Genomic DNA, 24,155 nt, shown 5'->3' on the forward strand with positions numbered 1-24,155 from the left:
CGCTTGCGCAGTTTAAAATATTTAAATACTGGTTTAAATTAAATACTTTAACTGCATAATAATTTCTACGATCGCCAATTATAAACGTATGGTCAAAATTGTCAAAATTTATTTCAACAATAATTATTTAAAAAATATATGAAAATTTGATTTTAATAAAATCTAATAGCATCATTAAATTTTACAATAAACATATATATAAATTTTGCATTACTTTTCCGTCATTTTATTTGTCATACTGTAATTGTTTATATTTGACATATTACATATTGTATTTGACAATTTTGATCATAAATTCATAATTGACGAAACATGCAAATAATTATAAGCATAAGTGGACTATTATCCCGGTAAAAAATTTTTCTTATATAATTGTATATAGTTATATTTAATTATATATCAAATATGTTCGTATATGTGTATTAAAATATAATATATACCGGGTGTCCCAGACCACCCGTCCCACCCGATTTTTTCGTAAACGCGACATTTTAAAGAAAAATGTTTCAGACAAAAGTTGTAGGGTTTTAAAAGATCTATTTACTGATTTTATCAGTTTGACCTTGGATGGCGTCGCCAAGGTCAGATCAAAATAACATTAACTTTTTTAAATAGGACACCTCATTTTTGGTTCCAGAATCTAATAGCTGGTGTCAAGACCTTTCCAAAACACTATAAGAAAGTTTATTTTTGTTGAGTACTTTCCGAGTTGTGAGGCTTGAAAGTTACGGTGTACTGTAACCTTCAAGCGTCATAACTCGGAAAATCCTTAACCAAAATAAACTTATTTATAGTGTTTTGGAAAGCTGTCGAAATCGACTACAAGAAAATGCAATGAAAAATATAAGCAGAGGACACCGACTTCGCCCATGGTATCACGTCGAATAATGCTTTCTCTCTCGACCCAGCGTCGAGCGAGGAGGATGCACTATCGTAAAGCCCCCCACCACTTTCCGCCCGCACCCCGATCGTCGCCGCGCAGCCTAGACAGACGTACGAGCGCGGCTCCGCGTGTGTGCGGCAGCCGAGCGCTAGCGTCGAGAGACACCATTTCTGCCGGTGCGTGTACCTATAGTCCTACGCGTAGAGTTTTGAAGATACCTAATTACCGAGATCTCTAACATTCGGTACAGCTCTATGATGCCGTTTATTCTTGATTTATTAATATTAATCTTCATTTAATGTTGATTATTGTAGCAATAAAGTAATTTTCACGAAAAAGCACCCTTACATACCACTCCTAAAAGTCATTGCTTAGAATTCATAATATTACGCAACTCGTCACCAATTCACGTTTTCTAATAAGCAACCCGGTCGTAAGCGTAATTTGTAGTTATGCCTTACCCGAACGAAGAAGCTGCGTTAATGATGTCAGTTTTGGGTAGAGCTGGAAGTTTTCGAGCAGCTGAAATAATGTGGCGAAATGAATATCCCGATCATACACCACATTCGCGCAAAGTTTTCAGTCGCTTACAACGTCGAATAATTGTAAAAGGTATTGTTCAGCCGGATCATAATAAGGGAAGGCAAATTCATCGATCAGTTCGTTCAGTAAGAGCACCTGATGTAATTGCATCTGCCTTTGTAACCCCGAATGATTCTTTAAAGCGACGAGCAAGAGATAGTGGAATAAGTCGAAGCACGATCAGTCGAATTTTTCGTGAAAATTCATTCCATCCATATCGAATGTCACTTCACCAGGCCATGACATTGAACGATCATAGACAAAGACTGATATTCTGTAATTGGATTACTCAACAATTACCTAATTTCCATAGAAGTATTTTATTTTCTGATGAGTGCACCTTTAAAAGTGACGGCGAAATAAACAAACATAATTTTCGTTATTGGGCACAAGAGAATCCACATTGGTATCGAGAAATGGATCATCAACGTATCTGGAAAGTCAATGTTTGGTGCGGAATTGTTGATACGCATATCGTGGGACCATTTTTCTTTCAAGAGAATTTAAACCGTTTTTTATACGCCGATTTACTCGAAAACGAACTTCCACGTTTACTTGAAGATATTCCACTCCAATTACGTCTAAATATGTGGTTTCAACAGGATGGATGTCCCGCCCACACGTCTGTCATTGCTCGTCATCAACTGAACCGCATATTTCGCGGCCGATGGATAGGTAAACATGGTCCACATAATTGGCCACCACGATCACCGGACCTTACAATTTTAGATTATTATTTGTGGGGACGAATAAAAGACCTTGTATACCGCGAACGACCTACGACAGAAGATATGAAAAACAGAATTCGACAAGTCATTCAGTCTCTAGATACTGACGAAATTCGGGCGACGGATGATTTCCAAAGTAGGGTAACAGCCTGTATAAATGCACGTGGTGGACATTTTGAACATCGAGACTGAACAACATGCGTATGCACAAAGGTGACGGCAAGGGGAACCACCTTATGAAAGCACCCCGACAAAGGTGACGGCGAGGGGAACCACCTTATGAAAGCACCCCGACAAAGGTGACGGCAAGGGGAACCACCTTATGAAAGCACCCCGACAAAGGTGACGGCGAGGGGAACCACCTTAAAAAAGCACCCCGACAAAGGTGACGGCAAGGGGAACCACGTTATGAAAGCACCCCGACAAAGGTGACGGCAAGGGGAACCACCTTATGAAAGCACCCCGACAAAGGTGACGGCGAGGGGAACCACCTTATGAAAGCACCCCGACAAAGGTGACGGCGAGGGGAACCACCTTATGAAAGCACCCCGACAAAGGTGACGGCAAGGGGAACCACCTTATGAAAGCACCCCGACAAAGGTGACGGCGAGGGGAACCACCTTAAAAAAGCACCCCGACAAAGGTGACGGCAAGGGGAACCACGTTATGAAAGCACCCCGACAAAGGTGACGGCAAGGGGAACCACCTTATGAAAGCACCCCGACAAAGGTGACGGCGAGGGGAACCACCTTATGAAAGCACCCCGACAAAGGTGACGGCGAGGGGAACCACCTTAAAAAAGCACCCCGATAAGGTGTAAGTACGATCTTGTTACCTACACGTGGTACACCTTAGGTAACGCTAATACCTACAGGCGGCACCGATTATTTCGTTTTTACATTTTAAAAATGTTACTTTGACTTATGCCCAAGATCGATCTCAAGGTCGAATTCAAGATCATCATCAGGTTGATCCCTCGAAATCATGCAAATTTTGTCTGAGCCATTTTTTTGTACAAGCACATCCCTACGTTTTAAAAGGGTGGGACGGGTGGTCTGAAACAGGTATATTTTTCATTGCATTTTCTTGTAGTCGATTTCGAGAGCTTTCCAAAACACTATAAATAAGTTTATTTTGGTTAAGGACTTTCCGAGTTATGACGCTTGAAGGTAACAGTACACCGTAACTTTCAAGCCTCACAACTCGGAAAGTACTCAACAAAAATAAACTTTCTTATAGTGTTTTGGAAAGGTCTTGACACCAGCTATTAGATTCTGGAACCAAAAATGAGGTGTCCTATTTAAAAAAGTTAATGTTATTTTGATCTGACCTTGGCGACGCCATCCAAGGTCAAACTGATAAAATCAGTAAATAGATCTTTTAAAACCCTACAACTTTTGTCTGAAACATTTTTCTTTAAAATGTCGCGTTTACGAAAAAATCGGGTGGGACGGGTGGTCTGGGACACCCGGTATAATAATATACAATTATGCATGATTTTTATATAGGTATAATTATATACAATTATATATTATTGTATATAATTATGTATAATTATATTTAATGACTACATAAAACTATGTGCTGTTGGTACAATTACTTATAATTAGAACAAAAGAGGGTATTATGGCTACTGTCAACAATATGACTAGCCCTCCATTATTAAGTAATGTATTTTAACAATTACTTATGGAGTTATTTGTTTAGTAGCCCGTCATTTTTTAGTGATGCTAATATGCCAATACATAATAACTGCATGGTAATTGTTATAAGGCATTTTTACTTTTGAGCACTTTTAAACTTTTTCAAGGTACACTTTTAATCTTTAATTACATATATATCTTCATTATTTTTAAACTCGAGTATATTATTACACAAAAGTGCATTCGTAATGTAACATTTTATCCTTGTTTAACTTTTGGTGATCAACAAGGATTACATCATGTGCATTATACGTTTTACGAATCTATCTGACTTCTATGATGGAAGTAAAATTTCATGAAGCTATAGAGATTTTATGGATTTCTAATGGACGTCCATCTGACTTCCATGATGGAAGTAAAATTTCATGGAGCTATGGACGTTTCATGGATTTCTAATGGATGTCCATCTGATTTTCATAATGGAAATAAAATCCCCTAGAGATATGAAAGTTGGATGGACGTTTAATGGAGGTCTGTCTTACTTTCATGATCAAAGTAAAATCCCATGGAGCTATGAAAATTAAATGGATGTCTAAAAGAGATCTATCTGACTTCCATGATAGAAGTAAAATCCCATGAAGCTATAGAGGTTTAATGGACTTCTAATGGACGTCCATCTGACTTCTATAGTGGAAATAAAATCCCATGGAGCTATGGATGTTTCATGGACTTGTAATGGATGTCCATCTGACTTCCATGATGGAAATAAAATCCCATGGAGCTATAGAAATTACATGGATATCTGATGGAGATCTATCTTACTTCCATGATGGAAGTAAAATCTCATGGAGGTTTTATGGATTTTTAATGTTCGTTCATCTGACTTCCATTATGGAGATAGACCTCCCATGGAGCAATGGATATTTCATGGACTTCTAATAGACGTCCATCTAACTTCCACTATGGAGATAGACGTCTTATGGAGCTATGGAAGGGCGATGGACATCCACGGGAGGTCAATTTCTGTGACCTCCGTGAGAAGTATACTAGATGAATATGTTATACAAGGACCCCAGTGATAATCTGTAAATCTAATTATTTTTTTACAAAAAATTATTTTTTTTGTTGGACATGATTTTAATAGCGTTTAAAAAAAATTGTTTTAAAGTTGTCATGGTCGAAAATTGAACGGATTGCACACGTCGTATGTTGAGCAGCAAGTTTTTAAACAGCCGGACACGGATTCGTTCGCGTATAGGAAACGACGGAACAATCAAGAGAATGTTAGATCAGTGACTTCTACTGACTTTACATTTATATGTATTTGATTTTCATTGCATCACATAAATGTTTGCGATCGAACTTAGAAAAAATAAACACCGTTGTACATAGCTAATGTAACATTGTTTTCACATTGAAGAAAACTCCGTAGGGTCAAAACGTTTATGCTGAATTGTTTAATTAAAAAAATATGACTTATATAAATAACTAAATCTTTATCTCATTAGTCTCATAAATCTCGTCTCATTAGTCATATTTCACTTATTAATTTTAAATTCATACGAGCTGCCTTTAGATTAGTGTGTTTAAACAGAATTGTTTAATAAAACTTTTATTACGTATTTTTATAATAATTTTATTATTATTAAAGGCATTCAATTTAGCGCACCTTGAGCACATTGCCATCCTTGAGCGCGAAATTCTAACCCTGTCATTCGTAACCTTTAAACTATTCCCATTTGATAAGAATTTTGTCACATTATTAATATTTATTGAGTTATTTAAAAGAATAACGAAATAATATTTTACTACATCCTTTCTTGCTCTACCATTCGAAACTTATTTTAAGAAAATTAAAAATCACCATTTGTGGATTTAAATATAAAAGTTTTTTTATTGGAGAAGCACATATATTTGATGTTTTTGTAAAGCTTTTTTTAGAAATGTGTATACGATTTATACGTGAATTTGTCGCATTCGATGCTTTTTCCCACCTTAAGGTATTAAAGAAAATATGAGAAAATTTATAAAACAACTGTCAACGTTATATTTGAACATCTTGTAAATGTCTATTCTGACGGAGAAGTGTAGTGGTTTATGCTGCACAGTAATTTTATGTTTTAAATCGCACTTTGAAAAAAATATGAAAGAGGAAAATTTAAACAAGAACTAGAAATATATAAAATGTAATAATATTATCAATATCTCATATTATCAGGAATATACGATAAACTCGGATAAGATGGTCATAGTTTTTTTACAATGCAAAAGAGTTTTAAGTGGAAAAAACACATTTTTTTAATAATGTTCCATATGTCATTGAATCTTGAAGTTAATAATACTATTAAAGGGAAAACACTTATTAGAAATCTAATATTATCAAAATATTATAACATATACATTAGAGAACTTATCAAAGTTTTAAGGAAAAAATGGCCATAGTATTATGGGACAGTTGGCTATACATGTTTTGTGATAAAAATAAATGTAATATTTTCTAATGTGTTAAATAAAACTTATAATTTTATAAATTTAGTATGAACACGTATATATATCTTAAATATGCATATAACTATATATGACTTATTGTTATTGTATTATAATATTGCAATAGTAATATAAAAATTAAAATCTGATATTGCATAACATAACATAATAACATATCAATTATAATTCTTTTAAAGTAAAGAAAGGAAACAGATTTCTATAATTTAAAAAAAAACAATGTATCAAAAAACAAAGCAGGTTATTTTGCCCGAATTCTAAAGAAAAGATAATCATAATGTATTTAAATAAATACTGAAAATAAAAGTACAAATTATAAGTTACGTTAATTTAGGTTCCTTTATTATATACGTAACGTTGATTATGATAGCTTAACAGTAATTTATTCCACGTTATAGCAGCTTTTAGAGGACACATGCAAAACTTTGCAGATAGTTAAAAGTAAAAATATTATATAATATTCAGAATAACATTATTTTGAATAATGTACGCATATAAATTACTGTAAATATTGATTAACTTTCAGAATATCTATAAAAATGTACTATTTATCAATTACTGGAAAAATTATAGACTATGATCATTTTTTCCGTATGGCCATAATATCCCAATTTACACCAGTTTATTTTTTTAAATATACAATTTGCATCGGGTAAATTTTATTTTTGCTTTTCAAAAATTTATTTTTGGCAGACTTTATGTGTATGTATACAAAAAGTCATAAATGTATGAAGCATAGGTTTTTATTATTTTATATTTTAAACCGCATTTCTCGGAAAAATGAAAGAAAATAATGAATAATTATCTAACCAGATTATATTTTTATCAGTATTAATACAGTGCAATGTTCACTTTCCGAAAAATAAGGGGGTGTTACTTTAAGAGGTTTATGCCAGTATTAGCGACTTGCCTACATTAAAAAATAATTAATAATGCTATTGTTAGAGATTATCGGTTTTCCATTAAAATATCGATTATCGTTACAGAGTTCGTTAAAGCCCAACGCGATACCAATTATCTTGTGATCTATGCCACATTTTTGCTATATGCATAAGATATTATTGACAATGCGGGGACGCATTCTTTCTTGCTTCTCTTCAAAGATGAGTACATGACATTGGCATCGTTCATCGAGTCACAGACTCACAGCGAATGTAGCGAGAAAGAGGAGAGATATCCTTTGCCCCGCGCTCGGGACCTATATAACTGTACCAGCTGTCTGGGTCAGGGGGCGGGCCGCTACGTTTGTAGTATACTCCGTATATCGGACAGGTGTACCCTATTCCGACTCTTCGAGTTCTCGCGTGCACCTCCGAGACCGGCGACCGCACACTGTCCCGCGTACGTCTCTTTCTCTAGCTGTCGCGAGTGGGCATCGTGGAGTATCGCATCATCACGAGGTGATCAGTCGTTCGCACGGAGCTCCCGAAGACTCTTATAGAGCCCGTTCGAGAAAATATCAAAATTCGCAATACGTTTGTCAATTTCTGCTTTAGCGTTCGCATTCGCGCTCGGACCGTGTGGAATCAAGCCCGATCGTGCGTCGGGATCTCTAACGTCCGACAGCGATTTCGATCGATGTAGCGATTCGAGAGAATCTTTTAATTCTACGTTCATCCGACATCCAAAGGAGAATCGAGCACGTTGGCGATTACTTGCATCTGGATTCGCTTGGGTATCGGCTCAAAAAAGTAAGATATTATCGCGTCGCCAATTTTAAGTCAGAAGAATATGGGCGAGTTTTTCAATTAATCGATTGATCATTCGCTTCATGCGCAAATGCAGCTTTTACAGAACAAAGTGGCATTTGCACATAATGCGACTGATCAATCGATGAATTAAAAAACTCGACCTATTCAGTCACTGCTACCATTTTTATTGTAAAGCGTGGATGTTTAATTGGTTTCGAATTATTTGTTTAGTACTTAAAGGAACAGTGAAATGACATTTGTTGTTAATAAAGTCAATAATAAAAAAAATGTGATAAAAAAAAATAAAATGTTCAACTTGCGCGAGGACGCATTGTTTTAAATGTGAATTTATTTTTTTATTTGCTAACAGACAATCTTGACTATGATGTGCGAAATATAATTCGCAAATTTAATTTTCAAATACTCTACAGCTTTCTGCGCGAGCACGTGTGAGTACGATGAAAACGTCGTTATAGATAATTCGCGGCTATTAAACGTACTTCTTGAGTCTGGCGAATGTACGTACTGACGGTTAATGACCAGCTACGTTGCACGAGACGTAATCCAATTAGCGCTACGTCACTGATTAAGTTATTAGAGGCAAGTCGCACGTCATCGTTTCGCGCCTCGTTAATGCGTTAATAATGGTCAGGGTGCAGACTCATTGAGAGAAATTATACGTCGCGCTGTAGAAGTTGCGGCACGATATAGTCAACCACGTGGTAGTTGACCGTTTCCATTCCAATGAACATGCGTTACGGCAGAACAATATTGTTTGACAAATCTGTTCCATAATATCAGTAAAAATTCTTTTAAAATTATCGTCATTTCCTACACCTATTGTTATAATTGCGTAAATATAAATTATAATGCGGAAGCAGTATTAATGTGTATAAAAGACGCGGCGGTAAAGGCGGCGGAGGGGGAGGGGAATGTTGAAGATTTTGAAAAAACATTGCTGCACAGTTTATTGCTTTTATCAATTAAAATTGTACGGTAAATAGAAAGCGTGTAATTTCGTATATCATTATGCAAATCACGTAACCAAATGAGGTGAAACATACTAAAAGAAATAGACCGCGAATTTTTTACGATATGTACACGTGTGTCACACATGCGGGCAAGCGTTTACCGAATAAGATAGACTACATAGCGATAGTAGTTAGAAGAACTAACGGTTTTAAGGTTTGTTTCGAAAGCACGTTACATTACACTTTCTATTTAACAATTTGTAAATCTAATTAATAAATTGTGAATTACTTTTTTTTTATTTGAAATTTGTATTCGGTATAAATTTTTTTAAAAATATGAGTATGAAATAAATTTTCTTTTATGCTTTTTAATAATTAACACACGATTTCTTTCATCACACCGTGTTATAGATTGGTGTCCTCTTTTGTTTGCACACAAAGTAGAGAGAAGTTATGGAATGTAGATCGAACTGGATTTTGTTACAACTAATCATCATATTGCTGCAAAATGGGATTAGTAATATAGATCAAATGTATATCATTATAATGTATATCACTGCGCCGTACTGTCTATCACAATAATATTGATATAATAGCATAATGGCTAATAAGATGCTTCTCAGATATATCCAAATGCGACGTTCCGTTTCAATTTACTAAGGAAATTGCCGGTAATGTTCAATGAATGATTAACTTACTCCGAATGCTATTTCATATTGTTTATAAGAATTTATGGATTGAATGTTGTACAAATTTATGTAGTATTTTTAAAGCAAGATAACTAACGATATAAGTAAGATCTAAGAAAGAAAATGCAAATAAATATTAGCAGAACGGTGTGTGTGCAAATCTAATAAAGTCCGAAATAAATAACATAAATTTATTGACGCATCAACCTGTGTAGCTTTTTTTAATCGTTAACGAATAATATTTACGACGCGACGTTTTTCTGAATGCCCGTTACATGGAAGAGAAGATAATGAGAAAGGGGAACAAGGAAACAGAAAAGCCTCTATGTTCATTCTATATAGGTCGCTATTAAGCCGCTGATTATGCGAATATCCGACTTCGGAATTACAACATCGATAAAACCGTTATATGTATTTGGCACCACGCCACATCTTCGGCTTGCTCGATTCATGGTTAACGCGAAACGTGTAAACAGCTGGCAGTGATTCTTATTTGAGTACAAGTTACTCGCAAGAGAAAGAACAGGTGTCGTGGTTTATCGTGACACGAATTGCAAAAGCAGAATAACAGATATTAGACAATATTATCTAATGACTCTGCGGCTTTCGCGGCTGTCTCTTCAGACCGCTTGCGATAGTTAGTTCTAAATGTTGAAATAATTCGTCAACCCTGTTGGTTCTTGATTGTATTTAATTACAACGCTAAATACGTTTTATTAAAAAGAAATCAAGACGATTGGTCGTAGGCTATTTTCTTCGAATATCAACATCTTGCCCTAAGAATTATTTATCGGGGAAGCTACTTTGAGAAAATTTTTGAAAAGTTGAATCAGATTATAGTAACTTTTCGATTTTAAATTTTACGATCGTATGTACAAAGTACGGGATTCACAAACTGAACGAATAGCCGGCGGCTACGTCCGGCTAACCGGTTGTTCTTTTTGACTTGGTGTCCACGTGTGCGCGCGTGCGGTCAAGCGTCGATCGGCTCCCTCTCCTCCCCTCTCCGGGAACCTACTTGCCTACATTTATAAAACGTCAAGCATATCATTTGAACACCGAGCACATTACCGCATAGTCGTCTTGCACATCGTTTCTGACTTTTCTCTTTCATGCAAGCGCGAAAGCGGTCGCGCCAATCGTTACTATAGCACATTATAAGAACTGAAACGTTTTAAATTTTATATTTTAAGATTTTTAATTTAATATCAAAACGATCGGAAAATATTTAACGTTAAAAGTAAAAAATTTAGATAGATAATCGTTGCGAGAAGAGAAACGACTTTTCTTACTCTACGAGCCATTTATTGTCAATGGTTTTAAAATTACAAAATTTAGTTAAGGCATACTAACAATAAGGCATAGAGGTATCTATGTTATCGTATGCACACGTCACATATTATATACAGTATACGTACAAATATTATATATGCCGTGAAGAAGAAGAACACTTGGATGCGGAGATATTTCTACCACGTGTTTTTCGTAAGAAAATATTAATACGCAGGACGTTCAAGCCGATATGACTATTATATAAATTAATACCTATTTGCGACATCAATTTACTTACTCGCCATTTGCATAACTATTTTCCTCGTTTACATATCAATTTACACCTGATAAAGTACTCAGCAGATATTTCATTACATTTAATTAAACCAGTTCTAGAATTTTTATTATTTTCTTTTTCTATATATACACATACTCACTGTTTTGTAATAGGTTAATTTTAGTTCTCTGAAAGAAAGTTGCATCAGAATCTGACTTTTATCCTGTGTATACACGCAGAAGTATAATAATGTAATAAATCAATGGCATATATCTTTTTTCTCACTTTTATTATAAAAAATATATGCGATCAAATTATTTTCTGGTAATCCGTTATCTCACCTATTGTAGTTAAGGCACAGGGACAATTGAATTAAATATCTATACTGGATAATGTATTTAGCAACTTGTGCAAACGCAATTGTTCTATTCCCACCTAAGTAACTACAATGAACGACGACGTGAAACTTGTACATTGGCTTTTGCATGTGCGCTTCTGCAAATTTAGCGAATTCGACTTACATCGATAGATGCGACCGCGGTTTCACGCTTACAACGAAATAACGGAGCGAAAACCCGGATATTCGAGAGGAATTTGGGACAGGTGGCTTAGTGGTTGCGCGAAACGAACATGTTGATAATTGGTGATCAAACACGAGCGAAACGCGAGTTCGACACAACACAGTTGTTCTATAGTTGCATTCTTTACCGCAAGGTAGAGGAAATGAGAAACGATTAACAGTAAACTCATCTCACTTTTATTTGCATTAAAAGTACATTACATTAATTCCAATGTAATAGAAGAGAAGGGGATAATATGGCATCAACTTTCATTTTATTGAATAACTTTATTAACACTCCATATTTTATATTAAAATTTGAACGAATGTATTTGTCAAAGTGTTAACAGATTCTAGACTCAAAATAATGAAATAGTTTTTACTTAGGACATAATTTACAAAAATATGACGCATTGCATAATTGATGGAAGAGAAAAAGTAATGGTAATGTGACTATCTCAAAAATAAATTTTAAAAATTTGTTTGCTTTAAAAAACACAGTATTTTATAAAATTAATACGTCTAATTATAAATACGTCTAATTTTTTCGTTGTAAAGTTTGCTTCAATAATGATACTTTCGCTGCTTTTCTAAAGACTCTTATAATTATAAATTTCGTTGAACTCTAATTTCAGATCACAGTTGTGTCAAGTAGTCAGTGGTTATAGAAAAGACTGTCCATAATATTACGGTAGATGAAGACAGTCTCTCGACTTCTACGACTATTTGATCATACAATTATCATTACAAGTGCGTTATTATGTGCTTGACACAATTATGGCGTTTTAAAATTGCCAATGCTATTTTTGCAAGCAAATTATTTTAAACATTAAATATTTTTGTATCACAGAATTTTTCGAGGTAATAAATTATATATTCACACTTTTAATGCATGCTTTTTATGATTTTTATTTTACGCTGTACAAGTTAACAAAATTTTTATAAGATTTTGACATTTGTCGGATTCTTTTTACGAATTTTGCAAAACTCTACGGCGTAAAATAAAAATTCCACAAAAATGCAGTTTACAGCATTCAAAAGCGTGAATCTTTATCTTTAATTTACGTTTCTGTTGAGCGTTATACGATTTTTATTTACCGAATTATTGAACATTGAAGCAAAAAAGACCATTTTTGTTTCAGTGTTGCCTAACTCAGTGAAAAAAAAAATTGTACAACGCTCAACAAAAACGCAAATTAAAGGTAAGAATTCACGTTTTTAAATGCTGCAAACCGCATTTGCATGCAATTTTTATTTTGCGTCGTGGAGCTTTGCAAAGTAAAAAAAATTGAGATTTGACGCATCTCCATTTAAATCCGCGTAACTTCGTAAACAATCTATAAATCGTTTAATGACTTATCAATCTCAAAACTAGAGATTTCAAGCTTTAAAATACTCTTTAAAAAATTTTTTTTACGATCATTTTTGAAAAAGTTTTATTTTCTTGAATTACACCTATTTTTTAGAGTCAGAATAGATGATCCCTTAATTTTATTCCCGATTGTTTTTTAAAATATTTTAAAATAAACAATATCTTTTTCAGTGATACAAGTAATTTTCCACCGTGGATACCAACGCAGTATGCAGTTACACATTTGTATCCTAGCCTGTCTTCTAATGAAGGGGGTAAGTAAATATTGTTTTTATTGATTTTTATGTTTTTCAAATATTTTCTAAAATAAATGTCGATCTGATGCCTTTGCAAAATATAATGAAAGCATATCTCACGGGGAGAATTAAGGGAGCATATACCTACGCGGGAAGAATTAAGGGAGCATATACCTTAAAACAAGATCTAACTTAACTTAACAATTTCGAAAAATTAAAAAAGATAGAGAAGAAAAAATTTACTTGTTCAAAAGAAAAATTTTTTTGTTTTAAGTAAATAATTTTCTCAAATTTCAGTCTTTAGCAAGTATTTAATTGATTCATAGAAATATTTTTTTACTAGTAAATATTTCTGAAAACAAAAAAAATTGTTTCTTGAATTAAAAATTATATTTTATAAAAAAAAGTAAAAAAAATAAAATGAAGAGAATATTATCTGTTATCGTCAAAGAATACTTATATTTCTTTAAACAAAAAAAGTATTTCTCACATTGAAAATATTAATTCTTTTATGGAATTAAATATTAACTTGCAATAAGAATATATATACTATAAAAATAAGTTAATATGCTTATATCAAATAATTATATTCTTTAAACAAAGCACATATTTCTTACGAGAAGTGATTTTATTGTACAGGTAATAAAATTTTTTCTTAGATTGAAAATAACTATTCTCGTAACTAAGATATTTTTCAATTTACTTTTACTTGCATTAAAAGTACATTACATTAATTTCAATAAAAGAGAAGGGAGTAATATAGTATATATTTTTATTTTATTAAATTACTTTGTTAATAATTATTATTTAATATTGGAATTTCAACGAATATATTTTTAATACATTTTTTAACACATTTTAAACTCAAAATAATAAAATCATTTATTAGTTGGAACATGATTTACAAAAATGTCACGCACTGCATAATCAATAGAATAAATCTTAAAAATGTATCTTAAAAATTTTTTTAATTGCTTGAAAGTAAAAATGCCTTGTAACAATTATCAGCTATTGTGTATTAACGTGTTAATACGGTTATGTATTAATACGTTAATACACAATGGTTGACAATTGTTATGAAGCATTTTTACTAAACGAATAATTCCAAGCTATTGTTGGGATTCGTCGGAGGTAATAAAAATAGCCGTAATGCCTATAGTAGCTATAATAAATCCTTCTCCTCTATGTGGAATAAAAAAAACTTTAGAAATACCTAATATTAAATTAAGTTTTTATCCATTATATCAATATTATATCACCTTTTTATTTGCTGCAATTATTCAAAGTTGTAAAATATACATAGAAAAATAAACAAATTGTTAGAAAAAATTTATTTGAGGTCTTGAATCATATTTAAAAAATCATTTCTGTAAAATACGGTTCGACGATCTTATAATGTTGCATTTCTTTATTCCCTTATGTCGTCTTAGTTATGAGAAATATCTAATGACGGTGTCGTGTATACTGCTCTTGGGTGAACAATTTTAGTGAAGAATTTATTGTTGAAGTTTTAAACTTCTGGCAAGAAATGATTATATTGTATACGTATTAATTGATACAACTCATGTGGAAATTCTGTCTAGGCTGTAAACTGGGCCAGATTAGTTTTCCTTACTTTGTTTAAGGCCCAAGTTAGGACACCTATCTTGGCCCAACTTTGGATTGTCACGCTTTTTTGTCAGGGCCTGCATTGGTTTTCAAACTTGGGCTAATATAAAAATTTGAGTCTGAGCCTGTTTTTCTTTTATTTTTAAAAATAAAAATAATTTTTTTTTAGTTTTTTTTAACAGATTTTACTTTTCTTATAGCTTAATCTGTATTTACTATTTCGCATATAAGATTTTATTTCATTAATTACAATTGCACATTATTTTACAATTTTTGAAAACGCGTCGCCTGGATTCGAACCTAAGATCTTCGGAACTATAATCTAATACACTGACACTGAGCTAATCATACTTTTGCAATATCATTAATAAAAAGTTATATTTGAACTAAAGCTGATTTGAACAGAAAGAAACTTGCGTGTTGAGTACTGCGCAAACACTCTCACTAGCCCTTTGATTGTTTAGCTTTAGATTTTAAAAATAAACTATATAAACTATATAAATAATTAAAACCTGTTTTTGGCCATACCCAAACCAGTAAAGATAGTCAAAAAATAACAATTGGAAATACTGCTGGAGTATGAAAAAACATTATTAACGTTGCAAATGCACGTTGCAAAAATCTATTTTGCAACTAATTGTTATAAACAAATGATTAAAAATTGACTGTAGAGGAAAATTGATTGCGCCAATCGATTCTACGGAAAAAATTATTAAAGGAATAGACATAATGCTTTTTAATTGTTATAGTTGTTACAATTGTTATAAACAAATGAGTTGCAAAATTGATTTTTGGAATGTGCTTTTTATATCAATAATATTTTATTCCGGGTCTACTTCAAAATTGTTATTTTTTTACCTATCTTTTCTAGTCTGGTCGTGAGCTTTAATGCGTTAAAACAAATAGTAATTTTTTCTCTGTAAAAAATAATTTTTTTAGATTCACAAAATAATTTAGTTAAATTTTGCTTATTTAAAAAAAAAGAAATTTTTATTTAAACATACTTTTTAAGTATAATTATCTTGAAATAAAAATAAAATCCAAACTGAGTACTTTACGGGTTACAACTGGGCAAGTCTAAGTACGATTGTCTTTAAAGAACAATCTAAACCAAACTAAGCCCTATACGGGCTGTAACTGGGCAAGCCTAAGTACGACTGTCTTGGGAGAACAATCTAAACCAAATTGGGCCCTATACGAGCTGTAACTGGGCAAGTCTAAGTACGACTGTCTTGGGAGAAAAATCTAAACCAAACTAGGCCCTATAAGGGCTGTAATTGGACAAGCCTAAGTACGACTGCCTTGGGACAAAAATCTAAACCAAACTGGTCCCTATACGCGCTGTAACGAGGCAGGCCTAAGTTATACTACCCTAACTGGGTTCTAAATGGGTATGAGTTTGGCAACTATTATTTTGGATGCCTCAGTAATGCCTATACGGGGCCAGTACTAACTTATAGAACGCCTGAATAAATTTCCACACGGGAAGTAATCAATAAATTATTTTTAGAATTTATGTCAAAAATTGAATAAAAATGTTTACTTATTTAAAGCTGTAGTTCAAGTAATTAGATTTATTAGTTTTAAGAAGATAATTTTCTTCTGAGTAATAATTGTATTTTTGTTTCAATAAAATATTTTTTTCTTTGATAAATTATTTGCTTTTAAGGTAATATTTTATGCAACAAAAAAATATTTATTGTTGAAAATAATATTATTTTTTAAATTTAGAAATTAGAATAGTAAATATAGGTACTTTAAATAATTTTTTTCATGTAATTTTATTAGAGGAAATACTGGCAGCCCACTGCTTTTAGATACCATTTCTTAAATAAAAGCTGAAAATTAATCTTTTTAAACATAAAGGCAAACTAGAAAATCTTTTATGCGATAGCATAGCAATTTTTGTAATAGAGGAAAAAAGGAGGTAGAATACTATTTTGTTTTTCTAAAGTAACTCAGTAAGTATTAATACAACACGATTCTTATCAATAACAGTTTGTTAGCCATAGATTTCTACTCATCATCATAGATAAAAGTTTATCAAGTATATAGAACAAACGTATTTTCCAACTTATTGAAGGGGGCAAAAAATGTGTTTATGTGATGGCAGGGCGGATCTAGCATGAAATATTAACGACTAATATCATAAAAGACACTTAATTATAAAAAATTACAAATAATCCTTCATAGATCTTATGCACTAATAATTGCCGAACAAGGTTTTATGAACGTTTCATAAAACATTTTATAAAAATAATGTTTTTTTAATAACTTTTTTCACTTAAAAAACTTTTAAATAAAACTTCAAAATTTTAAAAATAACTCTTTTGCTTCTAATAAATATTATACAACGTCTACAATTAGATTGTAAAGTGAGAAGTTTATGGCGGACGATTATATTCGACAACCACAGTTCACATAATGTGACTCTATTTGTCGAATTCATACACACATTACGACATGCATTAGATTCAATAATATTATTTGAAATTTACATTTAAGGCCTTCAAGTTAAATTGAAGTTAAAAAATTAATATGTAATGTATTTTTCAAAATTACGTAGAAAGTATACACTTGTAAAAATTTATACTACATGTCAAACTAAAATTCAGCTTTTATAAAAACACAGCAAATTTTAATGACCAGTAATCATTCTACAATATTTAAATAGACTGTAACAAAGTAATTTTATCAATTGCTTTTAGAATTCAACACAAATTATACGAAATATCATGATATTCCATCACTCCAGATATATTCCACAACCGCTGTCCTTTCTCTAACGTATCTCATCCTGGTCTATCCTCTACTATTTTGTATTTTATAATAATTAATGTTTTCGTAACATAAGGCAAAAAAAAACGCCTGAGATATTGGACCCCAAAACTGACATCCTAGGCAATAATATACGTAGAAAAATTTAAACACGGTCTACGGTTTCGTAGAGAGAAAGAGTTAACTTATAAAATAAGTTGATAAACTAACAAGAAATAATAACATATGTTTTTTTGTATTAAACAAATTTATAAACTTAAAAAGAATTGAACCCATCCATTTTTGTTTCTTTGGCATCTTGTTTAGTAGACAACGTTTGCCGTACATAAAATTATTTAACTAATCATGTACAAGAAATAGTTTTATCTTATTTTTATTTAGATTATAATAACGTATATTATTTTCATATTTATCTTAAATAAAAGAAATATTATTTTGTTCAAATTATCTAAGATAACGTGAACAATAACAAAAATGATTGTTCTTTCTCGCTCTTAGCTTCAATTTGCACGTTACCATTTATTCTAACAAGAGAATTTTTCAAAATAATAACAACAGGATTACATTTCGAAATTTATTGCCAGTATAGAAGATCTATAATATATATAACGCACTATAAATCTTTGATGTTGACAGTGTACCTGTATGTATATCGGATCTCACTCAAGATTGTACACAGTAATAGCATAATAAAAAAACTAACTACTCCAAAACTATAAAATCAAAATTTTTTACAAAGAATTTTGTTAGTCATTGTATAATGTGAGTAATGCTCCTTGTATATAATGTTAGAAAATTTCTTTTATTTTTTAACTTTAATTTTTATTTACTTATTAATTCAAATACAAAGAGAAATATTTTTTGTCAAATCAAATTATTTGAAAAGCTTTTGTCTTTAAAGTACTACTTTACAGTAGTTGATAGGTCTTTTCGCAGATGGCAAAATAATCGAAAAAAATAGATCTATGAACAGAGAAACAAAGATAGATCTATGCGATGGACAAAAATCGATAGCCTGGTCTCACTCGAAAAATAATCTGTAGTTATCTGCAGTACCGACGTCGAGGAAGTTCTTCTGTTACTTTAGCGTCCTCTTAAGGCGATGCTGGAGATATCGACTGAACACGATTATTTTTAATTTCACTAAACTTTTTATGAAATTCATAGAATTATAAATCCTTCTCCAGGATTAAAGTATTGACAAAAACACAATACGCTGGCACCAATTTGACACAAAAAACAGAAAAAAGTTACAAAACTATGTGTTTCTGTAGTAGTCTCGTAACAATATGTGCTGCGTATAAAAGTTTTAGACGTTATACGTACATAATAACCATCCAGCGTATTGTGAATTACACGTAAGATTGCTAGTGTGCTTTCAAAACGATCCCAAAAGCTTTAGAATAAAAGATACTTTCAATTAAAAATGTCGTGTTTATGTGTGCGTGCAGAATCGGTGTGAGAATCGGTGAAGAGTGAGACTGAGTGAGACAGAACACTAGTTTAGTTCCTCGATGTTGCGTTAGAAGCGCTAAAGTCAAAAGAACAAGAAAAAATGAGTGCGTTTGACAAAGAGCGCTAGCCTATTCCCCTTACTCTTTGCCTCACGCGCGACCCACAGTTCGTAGAAGAAAAATCTGAAGTACCGACGTCGAGTGAGTTTCACCGTCAGTCCAGCATCGCCTTAAGTAAGATAAACAGATTTGAATTACAAAATCTTTTTTTGTTTTTTGCATGAAGTATTGCAGACATGTATTAATGCATATGCTTTAATTCTGGAATAGGATTTCTAAATCTGTGAAAATACGAAAAGTTATTACAAAATTATTGTGTTTGATCGGTAAAACAGGACTGATCAGGATCTCTTTAAGAAATAAAAATATGTTCATATTGTTTTCAAAGTTTCAATTGTTCTGCTCATTAACAATACTGCTCATTATTTACAAATTATCTAGATAAAACTATATTTGATTTTATCTTCTATCTAAATAAATTAAAATAAAATAATGTTATTTAAGATACACTTATGTAATTTATCGTATCGTTATCTGGATAATTTTAAATAATTTAGGCGCAACATTGTTACTGACTCTGCCATGAGTCCGCTATTTTTCCTATCTTAAAGTATAGGGATGTAGGTTGAGACAAGATAAGATTTTAGGAAATCTCGTCTTATCTTGAAAAAAAATCTTTATACGAATATTTCCGTCTTGAGCTTGAATCCGAAAGTCTTGTCTCGTCTCAAAATTCTCGAAAATTTCAACATGTGATAAGTTAACAGTAAATTTGGCGTCGTTTTTGTTAATTATGTACATTAATATTATTACAATATTATTTTATTTTATATTATTTAATTAAGAAATATGTGTGCGTAGTTTGACTATATTTTAAAAATTAGGTAGATGTTTATAAATTTTTTTAGAAAATCTTAGTGAGATATCTCGCAATAACATTTTTCATCTCTTATTAGAAACGAACAAAAATTTTAATAAAAGAGACTATTTCGATTGCGCAGTCTAATCGCTGGTTGCGATCGTTTATTTTTCAGCGTTGTGTTCTTGAAATATTTCATTTTTTTATGGTCAGAATGCCACAGACGTATAAATGTCGGTAATCAGTATTTAATAAACTGCGGAATTCGAACAATTTTGAAAATAGCTACAAAAAGAAAAAATTATGTTAAAAGTTATTGTTCATATAAATGATTTTTAATTGCTAAAAAATCAATAAATTATTTCTATATTATAAGAAAAGATAAGATAAAACAACTTGAAATTAAGTAAACTAACTCAATCTCACTGATGTGACAAATATGACAAATTATCTAATTGTTTTTCTAATATTTTAGTACACTTTCTTTTAAATACCCTTGTCTTAAACTGTATTATAACGCTAAATAAACATAGCATTAAATTTAATTCTATATTTTATTAACTTTTTGCGAGATACATGGGTAAAAGTCAATCACCATGGAGTTCGTGAAATCTTGAAATAAAAACACTCCAGATTCAATACAAATAAAATATTATTTTTTCTCTTCTTAATATTCACAGAGGCATAGTATTGATGCTGCGTTTTTGTTTTAATTTGCATTTTTAATTACACCTGAGGTTCTGAAAACCTCATATAACTTGCAAAAGATTAAAGTCGACTAAATAAACCAATAGCATTTGTCATTTCATATAACAGATAAATGAGATTAATTTCAATGGACTAATCAGTCAATTAAAATTAATCGGAGTTGGTTGAAGTGGCTCTAAATCATTATTCGTAATAAACGAAAATAATGTACAATTAACACATCTTCCGCCGCCATAAAAATCGATGGTTACAATTCATGGATCAATTCTTTAAAATTACATTTGAGTGACTTTGGGAAATAAAGTAAATTAAATGAATTTTAAAATATCAAATTTTCTCTCTCCAAATAAGGAGCCTTTTTCATCTAAATATTTTTGACAGAACACAATTCCAGTACTACATAAGGACGGCAACGTTAACAAATCTGTTCAATGGTTTTAATGTTTGAATTTTTCTACAAAGTAACAAAAAGTCACTAAATGATTGGTGATAGCGGTTAGCTAACTTTTACCTGATGTATTATCAATATTGCGCTTAGATAACTTAAAATTACTTAAATAAACTTGTAAAATAAATTACATGTAAGTAATTAATAAAATTAAGATAAGATAAAAAATGATGATCTAATCTTGATTTATTTACATAAAAGAAAAAATTATAAATCATTTTAACTAGATAATTTTTAGATAATATTACTATTGAGTAAAACATTATTGTAAATTTTGAATATTATAGTAGATTAGAACAACGTGTTCATATTTTTATTTGTAAAATTTTATTTCTTAAAAACAAAAGTTGAAATAATTTAATCTGACAAAAAATATTTTTTTTGGATTTGAATCACGCATATAAAAGTATAAGTTAAAAATAGAAGGAATGTATAACTCACATTAATAACTGACAAAATTCTTTGTAAAAGTTTTCACATTTATAGATTTTGGCAATTTTTATATTGTATCACTATTGATTTATTTTATCTGATATTTCGATACACCGCAATATTAAAAATATATAGTTTACGTTAGAGAAGAATGGGGTAAATCGGACCGTGTTCCAAATCGGATCTTTTTAATTTAAATGAATACAATTAAGCAGATTTGTGTGCCATTTATAATATAAAATCCTTATAAGACATTGAACATGTGACAGCAGTTTTTGACAGTTCTCTGTCATATCATTCACAGAATAGACGCAAATATGTATTTTCAACCATTGTGCGAAAATTTTTTGAAAAAAGAAAATCCTTGTAAGTCATTATTTGAAAAAGTGTTAAAAATTTGAAAAATAATTTAAGATAATTAAAGAGTGTAGAATTAAAAAATATCAATTGTTTTGTGATCTCTTTTGTGGTTTATTGTAAAAATTGTTCCAAAGTTCGAAAGGACTTATGTCCAAATTGGTTTTTTACGTTGGAATTGCAACCAGATCGTAGCACTGGTAATCGGCCGACTAAATCTGGTTCTACAAATGTTAAATTAGTAAAATATGAGTCATTAGACTCGGAATAATTGAATTTTATTGATATCAACTTTAATTATACAAAGATAGAGAGAACGCGGTCGTGTCTTGCATCTATGTTTTTTTTCTCTGAATGAACGAAAAGCGAGAAAGACCGAGCCTCTTTTACGCGAGTCAGCGAGTTCAAGCATAACGAGATTATCAGATCACAGTAACGGCTGAACCGATCAAAATCTGAGTAGTCTCAATCAATAGCTTTGTTTTTACATTCAGATACGTCATTATCATTATCGTCGTCGTCGTCGTCGTCCTCAGGAATTTTCTCTTTCACATTTTCGACACAGAGTGGCGCTGGCATACATTATTAACTAAAGTCACTAGATTTATAAAGTACCGCAATTATTCCGCCATTTTGGCTCCAACATGCGGCACATTTAAAACGTGCATATGTGTATGAATGTATTTAAATAAGACAAAAAATCATAAATTATCTAAATCAATTTTATTTACAATGGTTTTTATTCACATATGATTTCACTGCAACGCTTCTATTATATGTGTTCAATTCGTTAATATTAATATTTTCTTTTTTTAAGGTAAAATGGATGTGTGCTATAATAAATGTTTTGATAAGTTTAAAAACAATATTGTGGCATAAGGGCACAAAGTCTGTACGACAATTATTTCAAAACATTTTTATAGAATCTAAAAGTTTTAATTTATTCAAAATTAGGCATGTTTTTAAATATTTAATATTGTTTTATTTCTCAGAGTACAACAATAACACAACAAATCTCATGCATCTCACGGTGTTTTATGGTAAATAATTGTACTTATTGTGTAGATACATTATGAAAGTGTGCACTCTTTACACTTTCCGACGCTATTTTGGCTTTAAATCCTTATACATTGAGTCTCATAAATTGCGGTACTTTATTAATCTGGTGACTTTATTATTAACCGCCTCGCGTTCCGCTGCGCCGCGTCACGCGTTCGCAGACGAAGCTGAGTTTTCGCGACGCCATACCGCCGTGTCCGCCCACCCGCTCGTCCGGCCATGAAGCTCACGGCAATCATCAACAGCGCTCAACTGTCGCCGAACATCCGCGATTCGCCGAGTACGCGCGCGTCAGCGCGGTCGCGCTACGGCCTTGTAAATACACCTGCGTGTTTATCCGGGATTTAAATCCCTGAATGTAAATAGTTCCGCGTCCGTTGTCTTATATTCCGATCACCGTCTTTGTCAAATACAAAACATGTGATATCAGTACAAAATTACTGATAAAAAAGGTAAAAAAGGCGCTTATGTGTGTGCGCGCTCCTAAAAATCTTTATTTTTTTCTATCAAAATAATATTTATATTTTCTACAAAATCTCTTATTCACACCTAAATGGTATTTACTTAAAATAAATGTCTTAAAACTGTGTAATCTAATAAAAATGATATGCGTTTCTTCAAAAAAAAGTATGCAATCTTTAAAGTGCGCATATTATAAAGAGAATATACTTTTTCTACAAAACCCAAGTGGTAGTATTTGTATTCTACAAAATCTCTTATTTTAACCTAAGTGGTATTTACTTAAAATAAATGTCTTAAAATTGTGTAATTTAATAAAAATGTATTTTTATTGAAAAATCTTTCATAAGTTTTAACTCAAGTTGTATATAACTTCAAGAAGTTTCAATGAAATATATAACATTTAATTTAAAAGAATTAAAAAGGGAACAGTATAAAATAAAAAAATTTTATTGAAATAAAAAATTTTTAATGCACAAAAACATGACGCTGCTAGATAAGGAAAGCAAAAAAGACATAAGAAAG

At 31.6% G+C, this 24,155-nt stretch overlaps 1 protein-coding gene across 1 annotated transcript in view; it reads left to right on the top strand.

The window, feature by feature from the left end:
- The first annotated feature begins 7,526 nt into the window (after positions 1-7,526).
- Positions 7,527-24,155, top strand: part of LOC105205354 — a 30,506-nt gene continuing 13,877 nt past the window's right edge. Inside the window, exons 1-3 of the mRNA XM_039458861.1 lie at positions 7,527-7,741; positions 7,838-8,032; positions 13,344-13,426. Coding sequence (XP_039314795.1) covers position 8,032; positions 13,344-13,426 — 84 coding nt within the window. The 5' untranslated portion in view covers positions 7,527-7,741; positions 7,838-8,031. The remainder of the gene's footprint in view (positions 7,742-7,837; positions 8,033-13,343; positions 13,427-24,155) is intronic.

The sequence above is a fragment of the Solenopsis invicta genome, chromosome 16 (assembly GCF_016802725.1).
Source record: "Solenopsis invicta isolate M01_SB chromosome 16, UNIL_Sinv_3.0, whole genome shotgun sequence".
Taxonomy (NCBI): Eukaryota; Metazoa; Arthropoda; class Insecta; order Hymenoptera; family Formicidae; genus Solenopsis; species Solenopsis invicta.